Here is a 20,694-nt window from a genome sequence, read left to right as displayed (position 1 = left end):
GGGAGCAGTGGGAGTGTCAGGAGAGGTCTGCCGTGTGCCATGTGGATTTCCTCCATGTGGATCTCCTCCAGGGCAGGCAGGGATCGAACTCATGCGGAAGTGGCATAAGCTTCTTAGTGCTGTGCTTTAACCTGCTGCGCCACCAGGGAGGGCCCGGTTTTAGTAAGTTTTAAGAAAATCTTACAAATTATGTTGGTAGTCTAGGTAATAATAAGCAATTCATGAGAACTAAAACAAATCTAAGATCACTTAACAATATGAACATATATTCAGAAGTTTTGAAAGCTTCCTGCTTCCATTCTCATGTTAAGTTGAGCAGAATGGTTGCCTTTAAAAAGCAGGTGATGGATAGACCTGCTGGGGACTTCAAGGATGGCTTTAATTTTCATCTAGAGTCCTACCTGTGATGAGGGTTTTTATTTTGTTACTTTCTAAGAGATTTTAACCCAGCTTTGGAGGAGACCAAGCTGTTTTCCTTTTACAACTACTTGAAGGAATGAAAAGAAATGTTCAATTGATCATGCAGCTGGATTAGGTACTCATGGTAGCCACCCAGCTTTTTATACAATATTGAACATGGGAAAGAGTGTTAAAGAACAATTTCTTGCTGAAAAAGGGCTCATTGTATGTGACAACAATTTTTTTTTCTTATATGCCTAAAAGGAAAATTTTCCTACTTTTTAAAATTCCTCTAGCATGACTTTATTTACATATTTCATACATAGGTAGATTGTTTTAGGGGTTAAAAGTTTCCTTGACTGAGTTTCGACTTAGTATTAGAGTTTCCTGGTCGATGACTAGTACGAGTGGCTGCTACCCCCTGGAAAATCAGTGACCACTGTGGTAACACCTCCACTTCCCGAGGATGGATTCTGCAGGCAGGCACTGCGTAGTGATGTTTGGTCAACGACAGACTGCATGTGTGACTCCCAGAGGGCCTGGGCATGCGGTGACTGCACCACCTCAATGGGTGTGATTGCACTCTGTGATGAACGTTGACACACTCACCCAGGGGCCTTTCTCACCTCTTCTAGGCATTAAGTGCTGCGTGACTGGACTGACTTCTTTTCGCTGAACAGTCCTGATCACCCTGACCTTAAGTAGGAGCAAGCCTATTCTATTTTTTCCCCTTTGGGACGTTCTCAGTTGATAGGCACTTGTTGAATTCCTACCCTATCTGAGGCAAGAGCCCACATTCTTTAGCTTGGGAGAGGTGAAAAATCAGGCTCTGTGCCAATTTAGTTTCTTCTCCCCTCTTCCTCTCCCTCCACTGAACTTAGGTCCTCTCTGGTTTCAAGCACCTTTTTTCCCCTCAGGATTACTTGCCACATTTGTCTTATGTACATTCTTCTGTTGGCCTGTTTTACTGAAAAACTCAAACTTTGTTGATAACTGCTGCTGACAGGTAAATATTCAAAACATAGTCTGAAAAGAAGTTACAAAATAGCACCTATTCCTAACTCTTAGAGAAAAATCACGAAGATGCCACGACTTGACCTGTTGTGTTGAGGAATACACCTTGTTTGTATGATGTGCCATGTCCCATTTTAAAACCCAGGTCAGGTGTGAACAAATCAAGAGAATGTTGATCTGACTTTCTCATGTTTAGTTATGAGATGGCATCAGCTTTTTTTTTGAGTAATTTAACTGTGCTGCTGGTGCACTTGTTACCTGGAGCTCCTGATGAGTTCACTTTAGCCATCAAGCCTGGCAGGAGATGATGGAATTATTTAAAGAAGGGAAGTCTTCATTAAAGAAGCTTCCACAGTGGAAGATAAAAAGGAAAGGCATCTCTTTTGTGTTAAATGAAAGAGGTGTGTGCTTTTATAGCAACTTACTCTGCAGTTCTTCCCCCTAAGCTAGTTATGATGTTCTCAGCTCCAGTCAAGGGAGGTTTAAACAGCACTGCCGTTGCTCATCACAGTGAATTTCTTTCTAATAAGATAGCTTTTCAGTTTAGGACAGTCGGGTCCTCCTATCTTCAGGCTCTACATTCTTTAATCCAACCAGCCACAGATGGAAAATGTGTACCATGTGATTCAGCTGACGATGGTTGCATGGGTACTGAACAAGCACAGACTTTCCCCTTGTCGCTATTATTTAAAGAATATAGTATGCCAACTATTTACATAGCACTTATACTACATTGGGTATAATGTGGAAATGATTTAAAACATAAGGGAGATATGCATAGGTATATGCAGCTACTGCACCATTTTATAGAAGGGACATGAGCTTAAGTAGGTTTTGGAACCAGTCCCCCGAATAAGGAACAACTGTTCTGGTGTGATAATTTTCTTATAATCTATTATTGCTGCAATATATTAACATTTTGCACTATTTAATTTCATATGTTAATATTATAGAATGAAAGGGATTAATGGCAAACTAATTTCAAATGTGTTTGAAGATGATTATAGCACTTTCTGGTTTCTCCTACTTTTCTGCTAATTAAATCATGTTTTGCACAGGCTGCCTTCCCTTGGGCATCACTTATATTTCCTCTTTAGCAATTGCATTGGTTTAATGGAGACAGATCTTTGTAATTAATAGAAGCGCAAACTATCTGATAAGATGTCTGTTGCTTCCTTTGCCTCCTGTCAAAGCTTTATCTTTTCAGTTTGAGTTCCAGAAATTTAGAAGTTTTGATCATGCCAATCTCTTTCTCCTCCTCTAAACACACACACAGACACACACACACACACCCGTGTCTCCATAGAGTCATATTGCTGTACTTCGGCAACTCTGTCCGTCCTCATTTCAGTAATCAGTAATGTGGTGCACTTTTTGACCTCTGAGATGACACTCTTTGTCTCCTTGGGCTCCACTCTTGCCCTGCAGCCTTCATCCCCTCCCCAGCTGACAGTCACATGTGCTGCCAGTTTGAATGTTGATCCCTTGTCTGCATTGTCTTTTGTCCTGACACACTGGGTCATCAGTGTTTGTCCCTTGTAGACATAAAATGGCCTCAAGTATCTTTAAACATCATCATAAAAAATGTTGGCATACAACTGATACCGTCTTTTGTAGCTTTACCTTTTATTTGTGGACTGAGGTCCAGGGTTTTGCTCAGTAACCTTCTAGTGTGCAGAAACTGTGGTATAAAGACATGTGGTTGTCTTTATAGGTGGGAGACAGAACAATTGAATGGAAAAAAAAAATGCCACTTTTTACAAACATAATTTCCAAGTGAGATTTGATGCTCTCTCCCCCGTAGAACTACTTTTTTGTTTTGGGTTTATTTCCTAGGTTTTGAGTGGTGTTCTGTGGTGTTTTATTTTCTCCCCAAAGCCCTTTAAAGACATTTATTCACTGAAAAGCAGAATCTTTTCACTTTGCCACTATACTCATATACAGTTTATTTTCTGATAAAACACAGAAACTTTGCTATCTCACTGTCCAGTCCAGGGAAGGTGAACCAGGCACCCCCAACCCCTGCCCAGTGGCAGCCCTGACAGGATGGCTAGAAAGAAGATCCTTTCACCTGTTATTCATATATATGAGTGGTGAAGCGATGTTTTAGCTATAAAACAGGAATCTGCGCTTTATAATCTAAAGATTGGCTTGTCTTCTTTAGCTTTACTGATGGTATGGTCCTGCTGCTATAGTTTTCATTGCTCTATGCCCAAGAAGTTTATATTTCTCCTGCAATGTTCCCCCAAATTTCTGAGCACCTGAGAGGGTGAAGAGGAGCATGGCCTGTTCCAGTACCTGGGAGGGTCTCAGGCAGTTGAGCGGTGACGGCACATCACCTGCATGTTTGAGCAGCCCTACACTGGATGCTTTACTTCCTCTAATCATACAGCACGCCTTAAATTGACCTTGGGAACCTTAGTGTTAGTCTCCAGCTACAGGTGAGAATACTAAGTGAGTTAGAGAAGGTATTTTCTCCATGCCCCAGGTGAGTCAAAGGCAGGGATTTGCCAGCATGTTCTTGTATGTGTAGCATGTTTGGAAATGGATAACATGAGGAAATGAGGAGCACCCTTTAAACGGTAAGCCCATTCAGGTCTTCCTGCCTCATCCAGTAAGGAAAGAACCCTTGACATGGGGGCTCATGGAGCAGGACGCTTGTGTCTTGCCTTCTGAGAAGGAGCCAGTCACCTCATGTGCTTTTTCTTGATCCCGGCAGGCGCTGGCCCAGGCCATCAGAGAAGCCAGAGAGCAGCACCCTGACATGTCTGTCACGAGAGTGGTGGTGCACAAAGAAACTGAGTTGGAGGAAGGGGACGAGTAAGCGAGGTAAGAGTGTGTCTCTGGGGTCTTCCTCAGCACTCTGCTTCCAAACCAGGGAGCCAGGCCAGGAATGTGAGCTGCTCTTCCACATTGCGCTGTCCCTGATAGCACGTTTATTCTCAGACCCCATTACCCCCAGGTACATCTGCTTAGGTTAGCTGCATACCACAGCCAGTAGGCATGTGGTATTAATAAGTGCCATGTTTGAGGGCTGCTGGTAGTTGGCATTTATATTTTGCTTTACTATTTGCAAAGCACATTAGTATAAGTTATCTTACTATTGAAAATGATCCTTTGAAGATGGGGCTGTTGCTTTCATTTAGATGAAGGATTTTTACTGTAAGGGCACAGAACAGAAATAAGTCTTTTAATATAGACAGTCAGAATTATTTAACAGAAAGGACAAGGAAGTCAGAAAGGAAAAGATAGCTTTGATTGTATAAAAGTCTAAAACCTTAATCAAATCAACTAAGAGAAAAGTAAAGAGGAAATGGTAAGTGACCGTTTAATATAGTGGAGAAAGTATTAATAGATTGAGAACATAGGTGTCATCCAAAGGTGAAAAATGAGCAGAATTTAAACTAGTAAACCACATTGAAACTAAGCAAACAATAAATAAAAACTGTTTAGTTTTACTATGGCTTACATCAGTAAAATTAAAAATTCGGTGTATACATTTTTACTTACAAATCTAGCAAAATTTATATTTGTAGGCTGTGTTAGGAGATTATATGAGGAAAAGTGTGTTTATGCTACTATATAAATTAGTAAAATTTGTTGGAGGACTATGGCAAAAACCCACATTGAACTTGTCTACCACTAGGAATTGTACTTAAATAATGAAATGTATACAAATAGTTTCATATAGCTAACTAACTATATTTTTTCTATCTTCTAGCAAAATAATTGAAACAGTCTATGTAGACATCAGTAGGGGTTGGTTATACATTATTCTGCTTCCATGTGATGACAAAATATTGCCATCGAAAGTGATTCTAAAGAATTCTTTTTATTTTTTAAGATTATTTATTTTTGCATAGCACTGGGGTGCAGGCCAGAGTTGCGGAGGTTAGAGGATTCACCAGAGACAGAGTGGGGAGCAGAACAGAAAGACCTACTGAAAATTTACACTGCTGAGGGAACAGTGGGTAAAACAGGAGAGGTCTGCTTGTCATGTGGATCAGCTCCCTGGCCGGAATTGGAGTAAGGCCATCATGGCAGGCCTTCTAGTAGATAGTGCTGAGCCTTAACCCCTCTGCCACAGGAAGGCCCCTTTAAAGAATTCTTTTCTTAGACACAAAAACACTGATTGAAAAAGATACCTGCACCCCCATGTTTATTGCTGCTTTATTTACAATTGGAAAAACATGGAAGCAGCCCAAATGCCCTAAAGTAGATGACTGGATTAAAAAGATGTGGTACATATATACAATGGAATATTAGCAACCAAAAAAGAGAAACACATGTCTTTTGCAGCAACTTGGATGGAGCTGGAAAAGATGATGCTTAGTGAGATAAGCCAGAAAGAGAAAGAAAAATACCGGATGGTTTCACTCATAGCAGGAGTGTAATGGACCAGGCGAGAAAATAACAAGAATAATGAACAACCATATACCAGAGACATTTTGTGGGGATGGAGTGGGGAATGGGATCAAAAACGGGGGGTTGGGGAGGAAAGTGCACAGAATTATGGTGATGGCACACGGGTGACTTGATGATGGGAAACCGCAGGGATTACAATTGAGATGGGGGAAAAAAATGTACAAAATGATGTAAAAATAAACTGTCACTAAAAAAAAAATTCTTCTTTTTAAGTTTCTTTATTTGTGCATACAGAACTGGGGTACAGGCCAGAGGTGCAGGAGCAGTGAGCGGTTTCAGCAGAGACAGTGGGGAGCAGAACAGGCAGATCAACGAAGTGTACTGCTGAGGGGAGCAGCGGGTGGGTTCCTGCCACCACATGTGGGTCACCTGTGTGTAAGGGTTTTTAAAAAAAATAGGTTTTATCACATAGCACATGTGCTAAGATTTTTTTTTTTTTTTAATGATCTGTGCATTGATTGGTAGAGCCAAAGCCTCCCCTCCACCCTGGCTTTTTAATTTTTGTCAGTGTGAGAATTATGAAGTGGCATCACCCTTTCTTGTTCTTACTGGCTCTTGAGAGCTTTGTTTGTATAGTCTGTGAATTTTGTGTGATGTGTGTATCTTCAGGGTAGTAGTTTTTTTTTTATTAATATAGTGAATATAGTTATTAAAATAATTAATATACTTGATTTGTCAAGCTTCCTTATGGCTTATGCTCTTTCCATGCCCTGAGCTGTTAAAGATGTTTTGAATCCAGAAAATTAAATGAGCTGCCTTTCATGTATCATCTCTTAACCCATTAGAAATTACTTTTTTGCTGGTAAGAAACAATCATTTGTTTCCTGTGAGGGGCCAGTGCTCCATCCTCCACAGTTACCATGCTTCTAGCCATGTTTTGTGTTCATATGTGAACCCTTGTGTTTCTGAGCCCTCATATAATGTGTTCACTGCTGTTTCGAGGCCAGAGTGTCTTCATTGCAGTCCCCTTAGATGGGGCTTAGTCCTGGTGGAACATGTGGCCCCAGTTACGCTCTTTTTCTTCAGGAGTCTCTTGAATATTCTGGGCTCTGTCTCTCAACATAAATTTCAGATAAGGTAAACCCTGTGATGCTTTAATTGGAATTACATTGACTCCATAGCTCAGATGGTGAGAATTCCATCTTCAAGATATTAAGTCATCTTTTCTGCAAACACAGAATTTTTCTATGTTTATATCTAGGTCTTTTTAAAAAATTGTATAAATTTTCACCAAAAGAGTTTTGAAAGCCTTTTTCTCTTAATAGGGAGATACAATTGACTTTTTTATTATTAGTCTTTAATCTAGCAATCTACTCTTTATATTTTAGCTGCTGTTTTCCACACAGGGCTTACAGCTAGGAATCACAATTCTAGCACAAGCACACTATCTAGTTGTCATAATAAATGTGCTGGGTTATATGCCAGACTTAGAACATGTCCTAAGAGTCAGAAAATCAGGTATTGTGTATTGTTCTTGTCAGACCTCATACCATGTGACCCTGGGCGAGTGGGTCAGCCTTTACTAACTTGTCGCATTTATTATAAGATTGTAATATAATTAATGAGAAAAATTACACTTGTACAAATGAAAATACTGCATATTTCTTCTCAAAATTCTATGAATTATTTATTTTTTTAGTCAAAAGTATGACAAAGATTAGTTACCGCCATGAGCATTCACATAGCCCCAACCTCACTTAGGGCATTTGAAAAAGTTGTAAAATTAATTGAATTATTACCAGCACCGTATAGTAGTCATTATTGCAGTAGAAACACAGTCACACACACCCACACTATTTTTGAAGTCTTAGGCCATTTTTTACAAGCAGGTTTTTTAAAAACAGATTTAGGAAGTTAAAGTAGATAAATTTGAAAAAATTCATTTGTCCATTCAAGAAGTATTTAACAAGTGCCATAATGTGCTTCAGGGCTACCCTAGTAAAGATTCAAATTGTCAAATTCATACACAAAACATGATGCTCTTCCTTACTCAGGAGGGGAGGTGTAAACATTAACATATAAACAACAGAACTCTGAAGGAGGGACTTACAATGGTGGGACTTGAACTATTACACATTTGACCTATTAGTTTTAGTTGGAATCTAAAAGATGAGCATAGCTGTTTTTCTCTCGGCATCTCCATCATTATCCTCACTGACTCTAGCTCATTTGTAGAAAATCTCATTTGCTGATGAAGTCAGGGCTGGGAGGGGTATATTTCTTCTGCTTCAGCCACTGCCCTGTTGCCCTTCCCTAGACCCACGGGGGCAGCAGGTGAGCCAAGACTTAGAATACAACCAGATATCCACTTCAGGAAAGAAGAGTAAATAACTATTTTACTGTATCTCTCCCAGCTTCCTATTTCAAGCATGGAAAGGGCTCCCTCTAGCCTACCTGACCTCTCTGCCTTTGGAGTTACTGAGCTTTTGGTCAAGCATTGAAAGTAGCAGGGGGTGGGCACAAATAGAAGGATGGTCAGAGAACACCCTGTGGAGGGCAGCAGGCCCCCGTGCCTTTTCAGCTGGATGAGACAGAGGAGGAAATGAAATGTGGACTGTTGGAAAGCAAACATACACTTCAGGAAAAAGTACTTCCCTACACCTTTATAACTTTTTAAATGTCCTCTTCCGAATTATTCCCTTCCACCAATTTACCCCAAATTCATATGAATGAGTCCTCAGATGGACACAAATATTACTGACCTTATCACCTCTAGAATGTGTTCCTGAACAGTGGACTGGGGAGGGAGGAGAGTTGGCTGCGTGGTGGGGTCTGTGTGGCCTCATAGTCGTTCCAGGAGGGGGAGCTCTTTGCTTGGTTTCAGCTGGGACCATGAGCTCTCTGATCCCAGACTTCAAATATTAAAAAATGGAACGGAGTCTCTTTTTGAAAGCACTAACCAGTGAAAGGATGAAATAGTGGAGGAACAAGCGCTCATCCATTCATTGTTTTTATTCAGATTTTTTCATCTTGTAGCTGTAGGTGGAGAGCCTGGCAGGTGTCATGTGCTATTACTGTGGAGATTTCAAGTCAAACAAGATCTGTTCACAGACGATAAGTCAGGGTAGACTTCAAGGTTTTATATGTTAAGAACCTAGTTTGGTGAGAGCAAAACAGTGAGTTATCTCAGACAGGCTGGGACACCAGAGTTGGTTTCTCACTTAAGCAATAAGGTGAGGAGGAGTGAAGAAAGAGGTAGAAGGGGGGCAGTCCAGGCAGTTTAAGACTTAGTGAACCCAGCTCTTCAAGTACAGCACAAAATCAGGTGGACCTTGATTACAGGATACTGTGGAAAGTGATGTGAGATGAGGGGAGTGGGGAGGCAGAGGTCTGATGACAGTTACGTAAGTCAAACTGAAGAGACTGCACTGATTCTGGGCACTTATGTATTTGAGAGATATGGGGAGGTAAAGATTTGAGGCTTGGTGACTGAAAGTTTATTGAAGTTAGTGAGCTGGGGACGTGGAAGAGCAAGGAAAGCCACCGCTAACGTCCTTATCGAATGAATGAATGGTGATGCCTGGAACTTCAGTGATGGAATGCATGTTTTGCTTTTCCAGTGTCATGTGCAGTGTGGTCAGGCCTCTCTGCGTAGCTGTCTTAAAGATGTATTTTGTTGTTGTTGTTGTTCTGTGATAGTAGTGGAGAGACCACCTGCTGTAGGAATGTGGGGGTCATAGTTAATGATGGAAGCTTGGAAGTGATCCTGAGGCCCAGTTTACCTACCCACATATGTAAGTATGATTAACTGAAAATGCACCAGATAATCTGACTGTCAAGAGGAAGTGCAACATAGCAGATATGCTGGTTTTAAATTTATGTCATGGTTGTATGATTTAGGCAGGTTTCTTTTACCTCTCTGTGCCTCAGTTCTACCATCTAAACTGGGGAGAATAGAATTTAGAGAAGAGTTTGTTTCCAAGGGAGATTTTTGAGAACCTTTTGAACATAGAGTATCAACCACAAACTCTCTTTTGCTCTTGAGTCAAGTAAAAATGAAAAATTGCTACCCCTGAGATGCTCAGTGTGCAATACATGTGAAATATCTATTGGAGGCACTCAGGAGGTAACCATGAGCTTTGAGAGAGAGTGTGAGAAAACAGGCTTGAGAGCAGGGAATGGAGATCTGTAAGTCACCTGAGCCTGTCTTCTGTGGAGCAGCTTTTAGTGTGAGCAGTATCACCCAGGGCCACATCACAGAGTTAAGGCCTGGGGAGCTGACGAGAGAGAAGAGGAACCAAAGGGTGTCACAAAAGCTGCATGAAAAGATAACATCAGGGAGAGGTTAGTCAAGTATTAATTATGACAGAGAATTCAAGGGAATGTATTCCTCAGAATTGTTACAGAAGTCAGCTTTGTCTGAGCTACTTCTGTTTTGTAATAGGGATAGCATTCTGTAAGAAGTTGGGGAAGTAGAGTTCTCATGAAAGTAAAGTAACAGGACCATTTGCTTTGCTATCTACTCTGCTTGCCTTCAGCTGAGACTCTGGAGAGCATCGTGTTAGGTATCATGGCATGCCCAGAGCCTATCCTGTGCTTAGAAAAGCCCTTTCATGGAACCTGCCAGGTAACCCCGAGTCCCAATCCCCCACCCACAGTAGAAATCTCTAAATTATTGGTGTTGCTTTCTGTTCCATTGTGCATTGTGAACACTGATTTCTAAACAAATAATGTTGTGTTCAAACCCACATTTCAAAGTCATGCTGATGTTCAGGGTTTCTAAATGACCTACAAAGGCAAACAGGAAACTAGGATTAATTAACTGAACTGGTAGGGGAAGAGAACTGCGTTGGCTGGACGGAATTTCCAGCGCCCCTGAGCCCAATTTGCACATGGCCTGATGGAAGCACAGTCCGTTGGCTTCCTGACGCACGTTTGCAGTTCAGGCATCAGGCGTTTTTCAGTTGTCAGATGTGTTGCATTTTAATTTTATTTGTTAGCTGTATTAGGTGCATACCTAGTTACAAAGCTCATTATAGCTTTGTTTTTAGTATAGATTGTTCTAAACTCAAAGTGAAGGCTTCTACTATAGAAATAGAGAGCCAGTTTTGGTTTAGTGAGTTTTAGCTACAGTTGATTTTGACTTTGGAATGCTGAGGAATATTCTGATTTGACTTTTGTGAACTAGCAGTTGATAACAGGGAGTCGGTGAGGTCTATTTGAACCACCTAGAGTAAGAGGTTTTGGATGTTACTGCTCATGTGCAGAGGTCATCCCTGATACCTCAGGGCTTACTCTTGGACAGAATGATTACTAACTTGTTTTTGCAAATGAAACTGCTTATTTTCCTAATAATAAAAATACTGAGAAGGCTATAATTGTTAAAAAGGGAGAGAACAGAAAATGTCTGTAAGTGACCTATATCCTCAGCTCCTAGAGATAGTCTCTCTTCTCAGTGTCTGTATGTGTGAACCCTCACTTGACACGCACCTCTGTTTATGTGGGCTGGTGCTGTGGACTCTATTACACATCCTGCTTTTTTTCCTGCTTAGCAGTGTTTTGTCACTAACTTTCTTGTCCATACCTCATGATTTTTGGGCAGCCTTTGAATGGATGCAGGATGGCTCATTTGAGCCCATTAATGAACATGTAGGTTATTTCTTGGTTGTATAATTGTATACACAGCTGCAAAGATTATGCTTGTATCTACATTTTCATTCACTAAGTTTGTTGCTTCTCTGGGCCAAATATTTTAAAGGAATGGGTGTACCATCATGTCAAGCATCTCCACTCATCTCCTTATGTTTATGTCTGTGGTACATGTCTCCCTATTCATGTGTTACTTACCTGAACTCTGAAGGGTTAGAGGCGGTGGTTATGACTCTATTATTTTAGTCTCAGGATTATGTAAGGGTTTGGATGTTTAAAGAATATTTATTTTTAAAATGCATATAGAGCATCATCTTCTCATCTTTTTTTTTTTTTAATGAGGAAAGAGAGTAAATTAATTTTCCATAGGTTAGTATACTCGGGAATCAAAAATTCCATTTATATGTAGAACTAAGTATATATAGTTTCATTTGTCCCCACAACTTATGTATTATTAGACATCCCAGCTATTATTTTTTAAACATGTAAAATTGTGGGTAGCATTAGGAGGAAATTTTGCTATGGCAACAACTAATTAACAAGGTTTTGTGACCATTTCTAAGACACTGCTGCCCTCAGAGGGGTGCCTTCCAAGGACATGTGGCTCTACATTTAACTCTGGTGCATCCAGGTAGTTTAGTTATTAGCATCTGAACAGGTGGGAATCTATACCTGTTCCTTCCAGTGTGATAGCTACCATGGAACTGTGGCTATTCCAAATTGAGGATGCACTGTAAGAATTAAAATAAGTTGCTGGATTTTGAATGTGTATGCAAAAATACATAAGTGAGACAGCTGAGCGAAGAGATGATTTCTTTGGATTCCCACTAACATCCTTCCTATTTAAGGAAGACACATAAAAACATAGTACAGGAGTTCTGTTCATATATACTTAAAGATGTCTATCTGAAAGGTAAAGGTTTTGTGGCTTTTTCCTTCAGTACAACTTGTACTTGATGCTACAGAGAAATGTTTTCTCATCTTACTTACAAACCTGGGATTGACAAAGGCTTCAGTAGAATAAAGTATACTGAGTGTAACCTTATTGTATTCTATTTGTTATTGGAAGGGAGCTTCAAGATTTTGTGGAATACTTTGATGTCAAGTTCCCATAAGATTCGTGAACCACAAGATTTTATTCAGGCTTTTGAGCCAAATACTAACTACTCTTAGGAATCTTCACCAAGGCTTTTTTAATTCAGAAAACTATTTTTTAAAGAGGTGCCCTCTTAGGGTATCATAAATGTTATCCCACAGAAGGGTACAGAGAAATGAACCCCCCTCGACATTTTCCCACTTAAACTGGCAACTAAAAGTAATGGTGAAGACAGGGAGTAGTGTTTTCTTCCTTGAGATGTAATTCACGTTTTGTTTTTTTTCCCCCTTGACCAAAGCATTAATGTGTTCAGGCAACCCAGGAAAAAGAAAACCATTTTACTGAGTTATTTTTAGAACAAATAATTTGCAGGATTTCATTTGACTTAAAAAAGTCTTTGATTTAATTTTCCCTCTGTGTTCAACAGACAAAACATCTAAGAGAAGGAAACAGCAATAGGTTAGAAATAGCAGATTAATATGAATTCTCAAGCTTAATGATTTCAAGAATCCAGAGAGATTCCTATTTATATGAATTACATTTATTGCATTTACCACATTACCATCAAATCATTTTGCAAATATTTATTAAAATAATAATAAATAGTAAAAATAATGACATAGTAGGAGAAACCTGTCTGAAAAGGTTGCATATACTATTTGATTCTAACTATATGATATCCTGGGAAGGCAAAAATGATAAATACTTTGAAGACATCAGTGGTTTCCACTGATCTTATTAGAAGAATCCTTAAGTATTAGCAAGGTCTCGAGTCATGATAGACAAAATACAATTTTCCAAAATTCTAATTTTCACATGAGAATTTGAATCTTTTATCATTGGTAATAAGTATTATTTCTTTGAAGTGACAGGCTTACTTTATTTTCAAGAAAATGCCTGTCAGATATTCAAACTGAATAACATAGTTTGGCAGTAATTCTTTCAAGCAAAAGGTGTGTTATGAAAAAAGTCTTCTTCAATTCACAGTTCACACATCTCTACAAATGTTTGACTCTAGTCATCCCATGCACTTCAGTGCAACAGGCTTTTTATGCATGATTCCCACAGAATATTAAAAAGACATGAACTTGAGGGTTATGATGCAAGAAAATTACTTTTGCCATGTGTGTTTTACATGAGAATGCATGGTGGTAAAGAACCGATGCCTTCTGGTTCAGTTCGGGACCACTGATTTGACCATTGCTAAGAGGACAGGTTTATTGTTGAACCATCAGAGAAAATATCAACCCCTTGAAAAGGGCAAATGATGCCATCATGCAATTATAAAATAGCTGACCTCTTGCAGACCCCCAGAGTCTGCAGCCCACACTTGGGGAACTGGTGTGTCTACATCATAACAGCAATAAAGACATTATGAGGACTACTCCCGAGTCAACTAAATAGACATGTACCATACTTGCATTTTTGGCTCCAGAATTCTTATATTACAGTGAAAATTCTGTTTAAAATTAAAATCAAATCTGCATATTGAAAACCAAGAAAGAATCATATAAAAGTTTAGCAGTATAAGTAACTGAAATCAATCAACTGTTGTTTAAAACTGAACTTTACTTACGTGCATGACTTCATTTTTATTTAGGAAATAGTTGTGTCTTCAAAATATTTTACTCATATTTTTGAAATATGGCTTTATTGCAGTCCTTTGATAATTAAGAAATTTTATATTTAATCCATGTCTTTATTTTTTTTATTTCTTTATTTTTATTTATTTATTTATTTTTTTGAGGCTACCCTCTGGATGAGGGTTGCTTCTATTGGTTTATAAATTAAATACTTTTCTTAAGGTACATATTTGCTATTTACCAAGTCAGTACTTGGAATAGAGCATGTTCAAGATTGAAAACTGACAATGTGAGACCCTTTCTCTGGAAACTATGAAGTCTTGAATGTCTGTGCTTAAGCTTGACTAATTTCACTGCTCATCTGGCACACTGAGATAGATGTGAGAATGCTCTGAATTCTCTGAAGACTTAGAGCAACTGAATTAGAACCGTCATTAGATAAAGCAGCCACATTCACCTACCCTCACATTGGCCAAAAGAGGGCCACACATGCTAGGGATGTGACTGTAGTGGTTAGAAATGCTCACTGACACTGTATTGGCAAGGATGGGAAAGAAGCCGCAGAACAATGTGCTGACCAAATTTCTGATGCATGAAGTAGAACCCATTTACTTCATAACGATCTAATCCAAATCAAGATGAATGTTATGTATTGGTAAAAGTGAAAATGTTTAATGCTAATAATTAATACCTATCAATATGTATAAAGATACCCAGACATATAAATATAAGGTAGAATTCAGCCTTTAAGAGTCCTTGAAACCGTAACAGTTCTTACATGAAGAGGCAGTGCCTGTTTTCCAGTGTGATTGGTACTGATGGTCATTCACTTAGACCAAAATGCAGTCTGTTAAAAGTGGCCCAAAGCAGCAGATAAGAGCAGATAATTCACCAAAGAGGAGTTCATTGTCACTTCCAAGAAGAGAGATGAAGGTTAACTAACACCATTTGGTACCAGCTCGTGCCTGTGGAAATGGCACATATAAAAAAGCCTCCAATACCAAGTTTTGGTGCTGATACAGAGAAAAAGGAACCCTATTACATGGTTGATAGGAATGTAAAGTGATGCAGCAATTATAAAAAGCAGTTTGGATCTACCTTAAACTTATGGAAATACCATATGACTCAGCAGTCCTACTCGAGCCAAAGACTAGGAAACCATCCATACAAGTACTGGTGTTTCACAGAGTTCACCGCAGCAGTTTGCAGTAGTTTGGACATGAAAGCATCCTCTGTGGCCGTTGACAGTACATGGACAGTATGCAACTGTAAGAGAGGATGAAATACACCATGTCAACAAAATGGTGTTTTGAGAGAATTATGTATGGAAAGTATGCCAGAACCATAAAACAAATACTGGGCTTTAACATGAGGGGCAATTTGATAATGCAAAACTTTTTTTAAAAAACAGTGGTGGCACAAGGGGTTAAGTCTCAGCACTGTGAAGCTGTCAGCAGCCACTGTGGCATGAGTTCTATCCTTGGCCAGGGAGCTAACCCACATGGCACAGCAGATCTCTCTTCTCTCTCCCACTGCTCCCCTCAACAGTGCGTTTCAGTCATTCTACCTGTTTGGCTCCCCACTCTGTCTCTGGTGAATCCTCTCAGTTCCCACACCTCTAGTCTGTACCCCAGTTCTTGTATGCATAAATCTTAAAACTACAGTAGACATCAACAAACAGAGTCTGTGAGGACCCTGAGGTTAAAAGGGATAGGAAATAAAGACTGGGATATCAGGGGTCATTGTGGTGGTGGTGTGGTGGTGGTGGTGGTGGGGATTAGAGCTAAAGAAAAAAAATGAAGGTTAAGTAAAGGGTATGAAAAGAATGGCCAAAAGTCAAGATTTTTTCCTCCACACAAATACAGGCCAGGACAGAAAAGTTGTATATGTCTGATCCTTGTATGGCAACGGTGATCTCATTCCTCTCTCCTTTCCTGCTCAAAAACTAGATATCTTTTTCTTGAAAAATTAATATTTACTACTCAAAACTTGGATATTTATTACTTGGAAGCAAACATGTTTATTTCTGTTGTATTTAAATGCAGGAAGTTGGTCAGTAAAAGATTATGTGGATAATAAACGTCATATAGTAAACTTCTCTCTGTTCACCTAGAACAATAAGGAACAGGGGGTTCTGAAATACCCTGAGTTATACCTGACTTACTACTTTTTTAATAATGAGAAAAAAATTCACTTAACTTCAAAATGGCAATAACCTTATTTTTTTTATTATTATTATGAAAGCTATTTGGAATACTGCAGACACATTAAGGTTGTCATTTGGAATACTTATCACAACAAAAAAGTTGGTTTGTTTTATTCTCTAGTGGTTTGCTTGCAAATAATGAAAGTAAATGGTATTTGAGTGTGTACAAGGATAACTGTCTCTCCACATGTATTTCAATAAATAAAAGAAAATTCTTTGAAATCAATTTGTCTTTCATTCCATTTCTACATGCTCTTAGATTCCTCTTTATCAACTTAATGTCTTTAAAAGCAGTTTAATTTTAGCTTTCTTTCACAACTTGAGATTTTTATTTTTGGGGGAAAGAAAATTCAATGAAATACAGTGGCTTGGAGCCCAGAGGAAAATAATAGAATATTAACCTGTGTTCTTTCCATAGGTTTCCAGGCACAGGTAATGTCAGGCGTATTTTCTAAAACATAAGCTTGGCAAAGTGGCAGCCATTCAATAAACATGGCACATTCACTAAGCAAAGAAAAAAGAGCTTCCAGCTTTCAAAGAACAAGGATAGCATGAGTGACAGTCATACATAACTCCTCAATCTAATTTGATTTGTAATTGTATCCATTTTCTTTATCTCCTCCCCCATTTCTTTTCATAATTACTAATCTAAAAAAAGAACACTTCGTTGGTTTTTTTCCCATTGATTTTTTTTCCCCTCTGTGGAATCAAGCAGAAGTAATAATGAGTAATGAAATAGCCTAAAGCAGACACCAGGCTGGGAAACAATAAATTTGATTAATCAATCAGTCTGGAATAATCAAGACACTAATATCTGGAATAATCTAAATGGTGGGGAGGTTTTTTGTTTTTTGTTTTTTGTTTTTTTGCTTTGTTGTGGGTCCTGCCCCTCCCCCCTCTTCCCCATTTAAATAAGACAATCAGGATCAGAGGAGTGTGCATTCTAATTGACCTTGGGTCTCTTGGAGAGGACTTAGTTGCCAGGCTCCACTAGCCGCTGGAATCACCTTCCATTTGCCAGGCACAATGAAACGGCAACAGCTGGCCTCTAGATTCCTTTTACTCTTTCAGGGGCAGTGTGCCAGCCTTACCTTTTTGTCCACCACCTTGTTCACTGCTGCTAGCTTTTAGCTTTCTCCTATTGCAGAGTTTCCTAAGAGTTGTCTTTTACATTTTTCTTTATATGCTGATGAGACTAATTCTATCAGTTGGTTTCATGCATACTTAGAAATCTACAGCCCTTGTCCTCAGGCCACTTTCTTTCTTCAGCTCTAGGCCTGTCATTCTCATTTTGAGGACCCTGACTCCAAAGCCCATAGACCTGTCATACTCACTTTCACTACCAACATCTTTTCTTTTTTTTCAGTGGTGCTTCTCAGAATCCTCCCTTTCACCCATTTTCTGTAACATCCACAAGTCTGTGCTCACCATGGCATTTACCATGGCCCTCTTGCATAGATTGCTACAGTCACCTCCAGTCTCCACTTCTCTCCACCTTTAGCCCACTCACCACACTGAAGCCGGAGTGTGGTTTTCAAAGCATACATCAGGCCTCGTCATATCATCCTCACAACTAAAGGAGAATCGGATTCAACCTCTTGTGGACTTGTCAGACCCCATGTGAACTAGTTCCCTACTTGCTTGGACTTATCTCCTGCCTCTCACGCTCTCCGGATTCCTGGAGTAGATGCTCAATTGGATGGTTTTGTCTGAATGTTTTGTTGGAATTAATTAATTGTCTATTAGCACAGAGGTCATGCTTTCCAGTCTGGTATTAAGAGTAGTCTGGATCTGTCTAAGCTCACCTTCCATTACTTGCCTTAGAGCACAGTGGCAGAAACTTGCGTTTCTTCCTTCTCTCTGGCCTCCTCCCACTTCTGTGTGACCGCCTTACTGTACTTCCTCACCTTACTGTGCTCCCTGCCTTCATTGCCTCTCTCCATTCTGTTCTTCCACCTGAAATACTTTCTACTCTTAAAAAAAATTTTTTTGTTTTTTTAAAGATTTATTTATTTGCATACAGAGCTGGGGTAGAGGCCAGAGTGCATCAGAGGATTCACCAGAGAGTATTCACCAGAAACAGAGTGGGGAGCAGAACAGGCAGATCGATGAAGTACACTGCTGAGGGGAGCAGCGGGCGGGTCAGGAGAGGTCTGCTGCGCCATGTGGATCTCCTCATGTGGATCTCCTCCGGGGCAGGCGGGGATCGAACTCATGTGGAAGTGGCTTTAGCTTCTCAGTGCTGTGCTTTAACCTGCTGCGCCACCAGGGAGGGCCTTAAATTTTTGTTTTTATTGTAAAACCAGGCATGTAGAAAACCTTTTACATTTAAAAAAATATTATATTTCCTTAGGTTATATCGATGCGTCTTCCTAGTCTCAGTTGGTTATGTGCTTCTGTGGACTTAATAGACATGTTTTGTTATACTGACATTTCCTCTGTGTTTTTAAATTTTTCACATTGATGAATTGTTTTTAATTCTACACTGATAATTTAAAATGCTTTTGTAATTGTGTCAATTACCTTAAAAGGGGGGGAAAAGCCTAATGACTTTAAATTAACTGTATTTCAATGAAGTTAAAATTGATTTTCCTTTTTTCTTGAATTAATATTTAATACCTGCCTTGGTTTTAGGTTTTGACTATATGAATTAGCCCTGTTTTATAATTAACTTTTTTTTTTGATGTATTCTTATTTGGTTTTTGTTTCTAATATGCTTGTCCATTAGCCAGATAATTGAATGCCCTCAAGGAAAGCTGGTACATCTTCTGGTAAACACATTATTTAACTGTAGAAGTAGGCAAATAGGAACTCTGGTTATTTGATTTTGAAATTGCTGAATGTTATTTTTTTATTTATGCCTCTGTCTTTTGAATATTTAAACTTTGTCTCTCTCTTTTTCCTCCTAGAAATTCATTGTTTAGACCACATTCAACTTTGTGAACCTGAAGAATTCTGACCCTCCCAAATTTTAATGCCACACCACTACTCCAACGAGTACATACCACAACTGATAACAATGACCAGAAGCCTGAAGAATTAAAATGCCAACACCAATGCTCTGGTCTATACTGTTCCCTTGCATTTTAATATATTATTTTGTTTAATAACCACTTTAAATATTCTTTTCTTTCTCTCCTACTAGAAATTTTGTTTTTGTTTCCTGTTTACTTTGTGTACAACTACCTGCTTTTTATGACTCATCTTGATCAAATGATAGTGAACAAAACCAGCCCAGGCTGGTAAGGTGCCGTTCACTTGAACAGGTGCTGTTGTGCGGAAAGGAAACTCTGTGACTAATTTAGCTAGAAGCTTCCCTTCTTTCACATCCTTCCCATTGAATTCTTACAATGAATAGTTGCAGAGTTTTCTGATTGCAGTAAATAGACGGGATAAGAAAATATTAATACAGATTAAAAGCATTTCTTACCTTTTGGAAATTTTTCTAATGTTTGAGTATTTCATTAGGGATATTTTTTATATTGAGCCCTTTTGACTTTCCAGTCCTATGACTTTCCACTTTTAGTAGAAAGTCAGACTTTCCAGACTGGAGCAATCTGAAGAAGTCCACCGACCTTGCACTGTTTTTCGAGATCCCGTCATACCACAGTGCCCACGCTTCTCACTCTTCGGCAGCATTCCAGAAACAGGAGGGAGGAGAAAAGAGCAGTTTCTTCCTCCTACTAAAATATTCAGGCAGCTTAAAACCTTAGTGCTTTCTTTCTTAACATGTCCAAATTTCAATCTTTTCCATCTGATGAACACTTGTGTAGGACTCTTGCTTTGTATTAAACCTTCATGTCTACATGTAAAACTGACCTCTCCTTACTGAGCAGGTTTATCTCTCAGATAGTTTGATGATTCACGCAGGTTTGAAGACACTGGGGAGAGAACGGGCTGTCGTGGTTTTTTGATGGTTCTAAGGAAGCTATACCATGTAAAGCCAACACCAGAGGCCTGTAGGGACTTATTAACTGTATTGAACCCTTTTTTTCTTTGCTTTGACCCTATGTATAGTTATGATGCCAGATTAGATTTATAGCAGCTTCAAGTTGTATTAAATGATATTTTACTTTCTGTAATACTGTTATGAAATAAAGTTTGTTTATTCTCTAAACGTCTCTTTTATGAATGTTTTTAAAACTCAAGTGATATTTTCAGTCAAGTCCTAATATTTTGCAAAATGTAACATTTTAAAGATCTGTTACTCAGTTCTTTTATAGGTTGACGCTGCTGCCAGCATCTTCAATTTCAGATGACTAAAGCAGTGTTTGTAAATCTGATGTTTAGAGTGCCAGATACCTTCTGCCTGGTTACGTAATCCACCCCAGTGTTTACAAATTCTCCAAGGGGTAGTTGTGCTCATCTTTTATCGTGCATTA

General features: G+C 39.1%; 1 protein-coding gene across 15 annotated transcripts in view; it reads left to right on the top strand.

The window, feature by feature from the left end:
* The window catches only part of EPB41L2 (erythrocyte membrane protein band 4.1-like 2), a 193,053-nt gene extending 172,624 nt beyond the window's left edge, over positions 1 to 20,429 (top strand). For 13 of the 15 annotated variants that reach the window (XM_012721882.1, XM_012721886.1, XM_012721958.1 and 10 more), the window contains 2 exons: positions 4,133 to 4,242; positions 19,222 to 19,329. In XM_012721882.1, coding sequence (XP_012577336.1) covers positions 4,133 to 4,237 — 105 coding nt within the window. In that variant the 3' untranslated portion in view covers positions 4,238 to 4,242; positions 19,222 to 19,329. Of the gene's footprint in view, positions 1 to 4,132; positions 4,243 to 19,221 lie in introns of all 15 variants that reach the window. The other 2 variants (XM_012721932.1, XM_012721911.1) reach the window with 1 other exon arrangement.
* The last annotated feature ends 265 nt before the right edge of the window (positions 20,430 to 20,694 follow it).

Source organism: Condylura cristata, unplaced genomic scaffold (assembly GCF_000260355.1).
Source record: "Condylura cristata isolate star-nosed mole 26May11 unplaced genomic scaffold, ConCri1.0 scaffold00001, whole genome shotgun sequence".
Lineage (NCBI taxonomy): Eukaryota > Metazoa > Chordata > Mammalia > Eulipotyphla > Talpidae > Condylura > Condylura cristata.
Note: the sequence above shows the minus strand (reverse complement) of the source record. Positions and strands in the feature narration are given on the sequence as shown.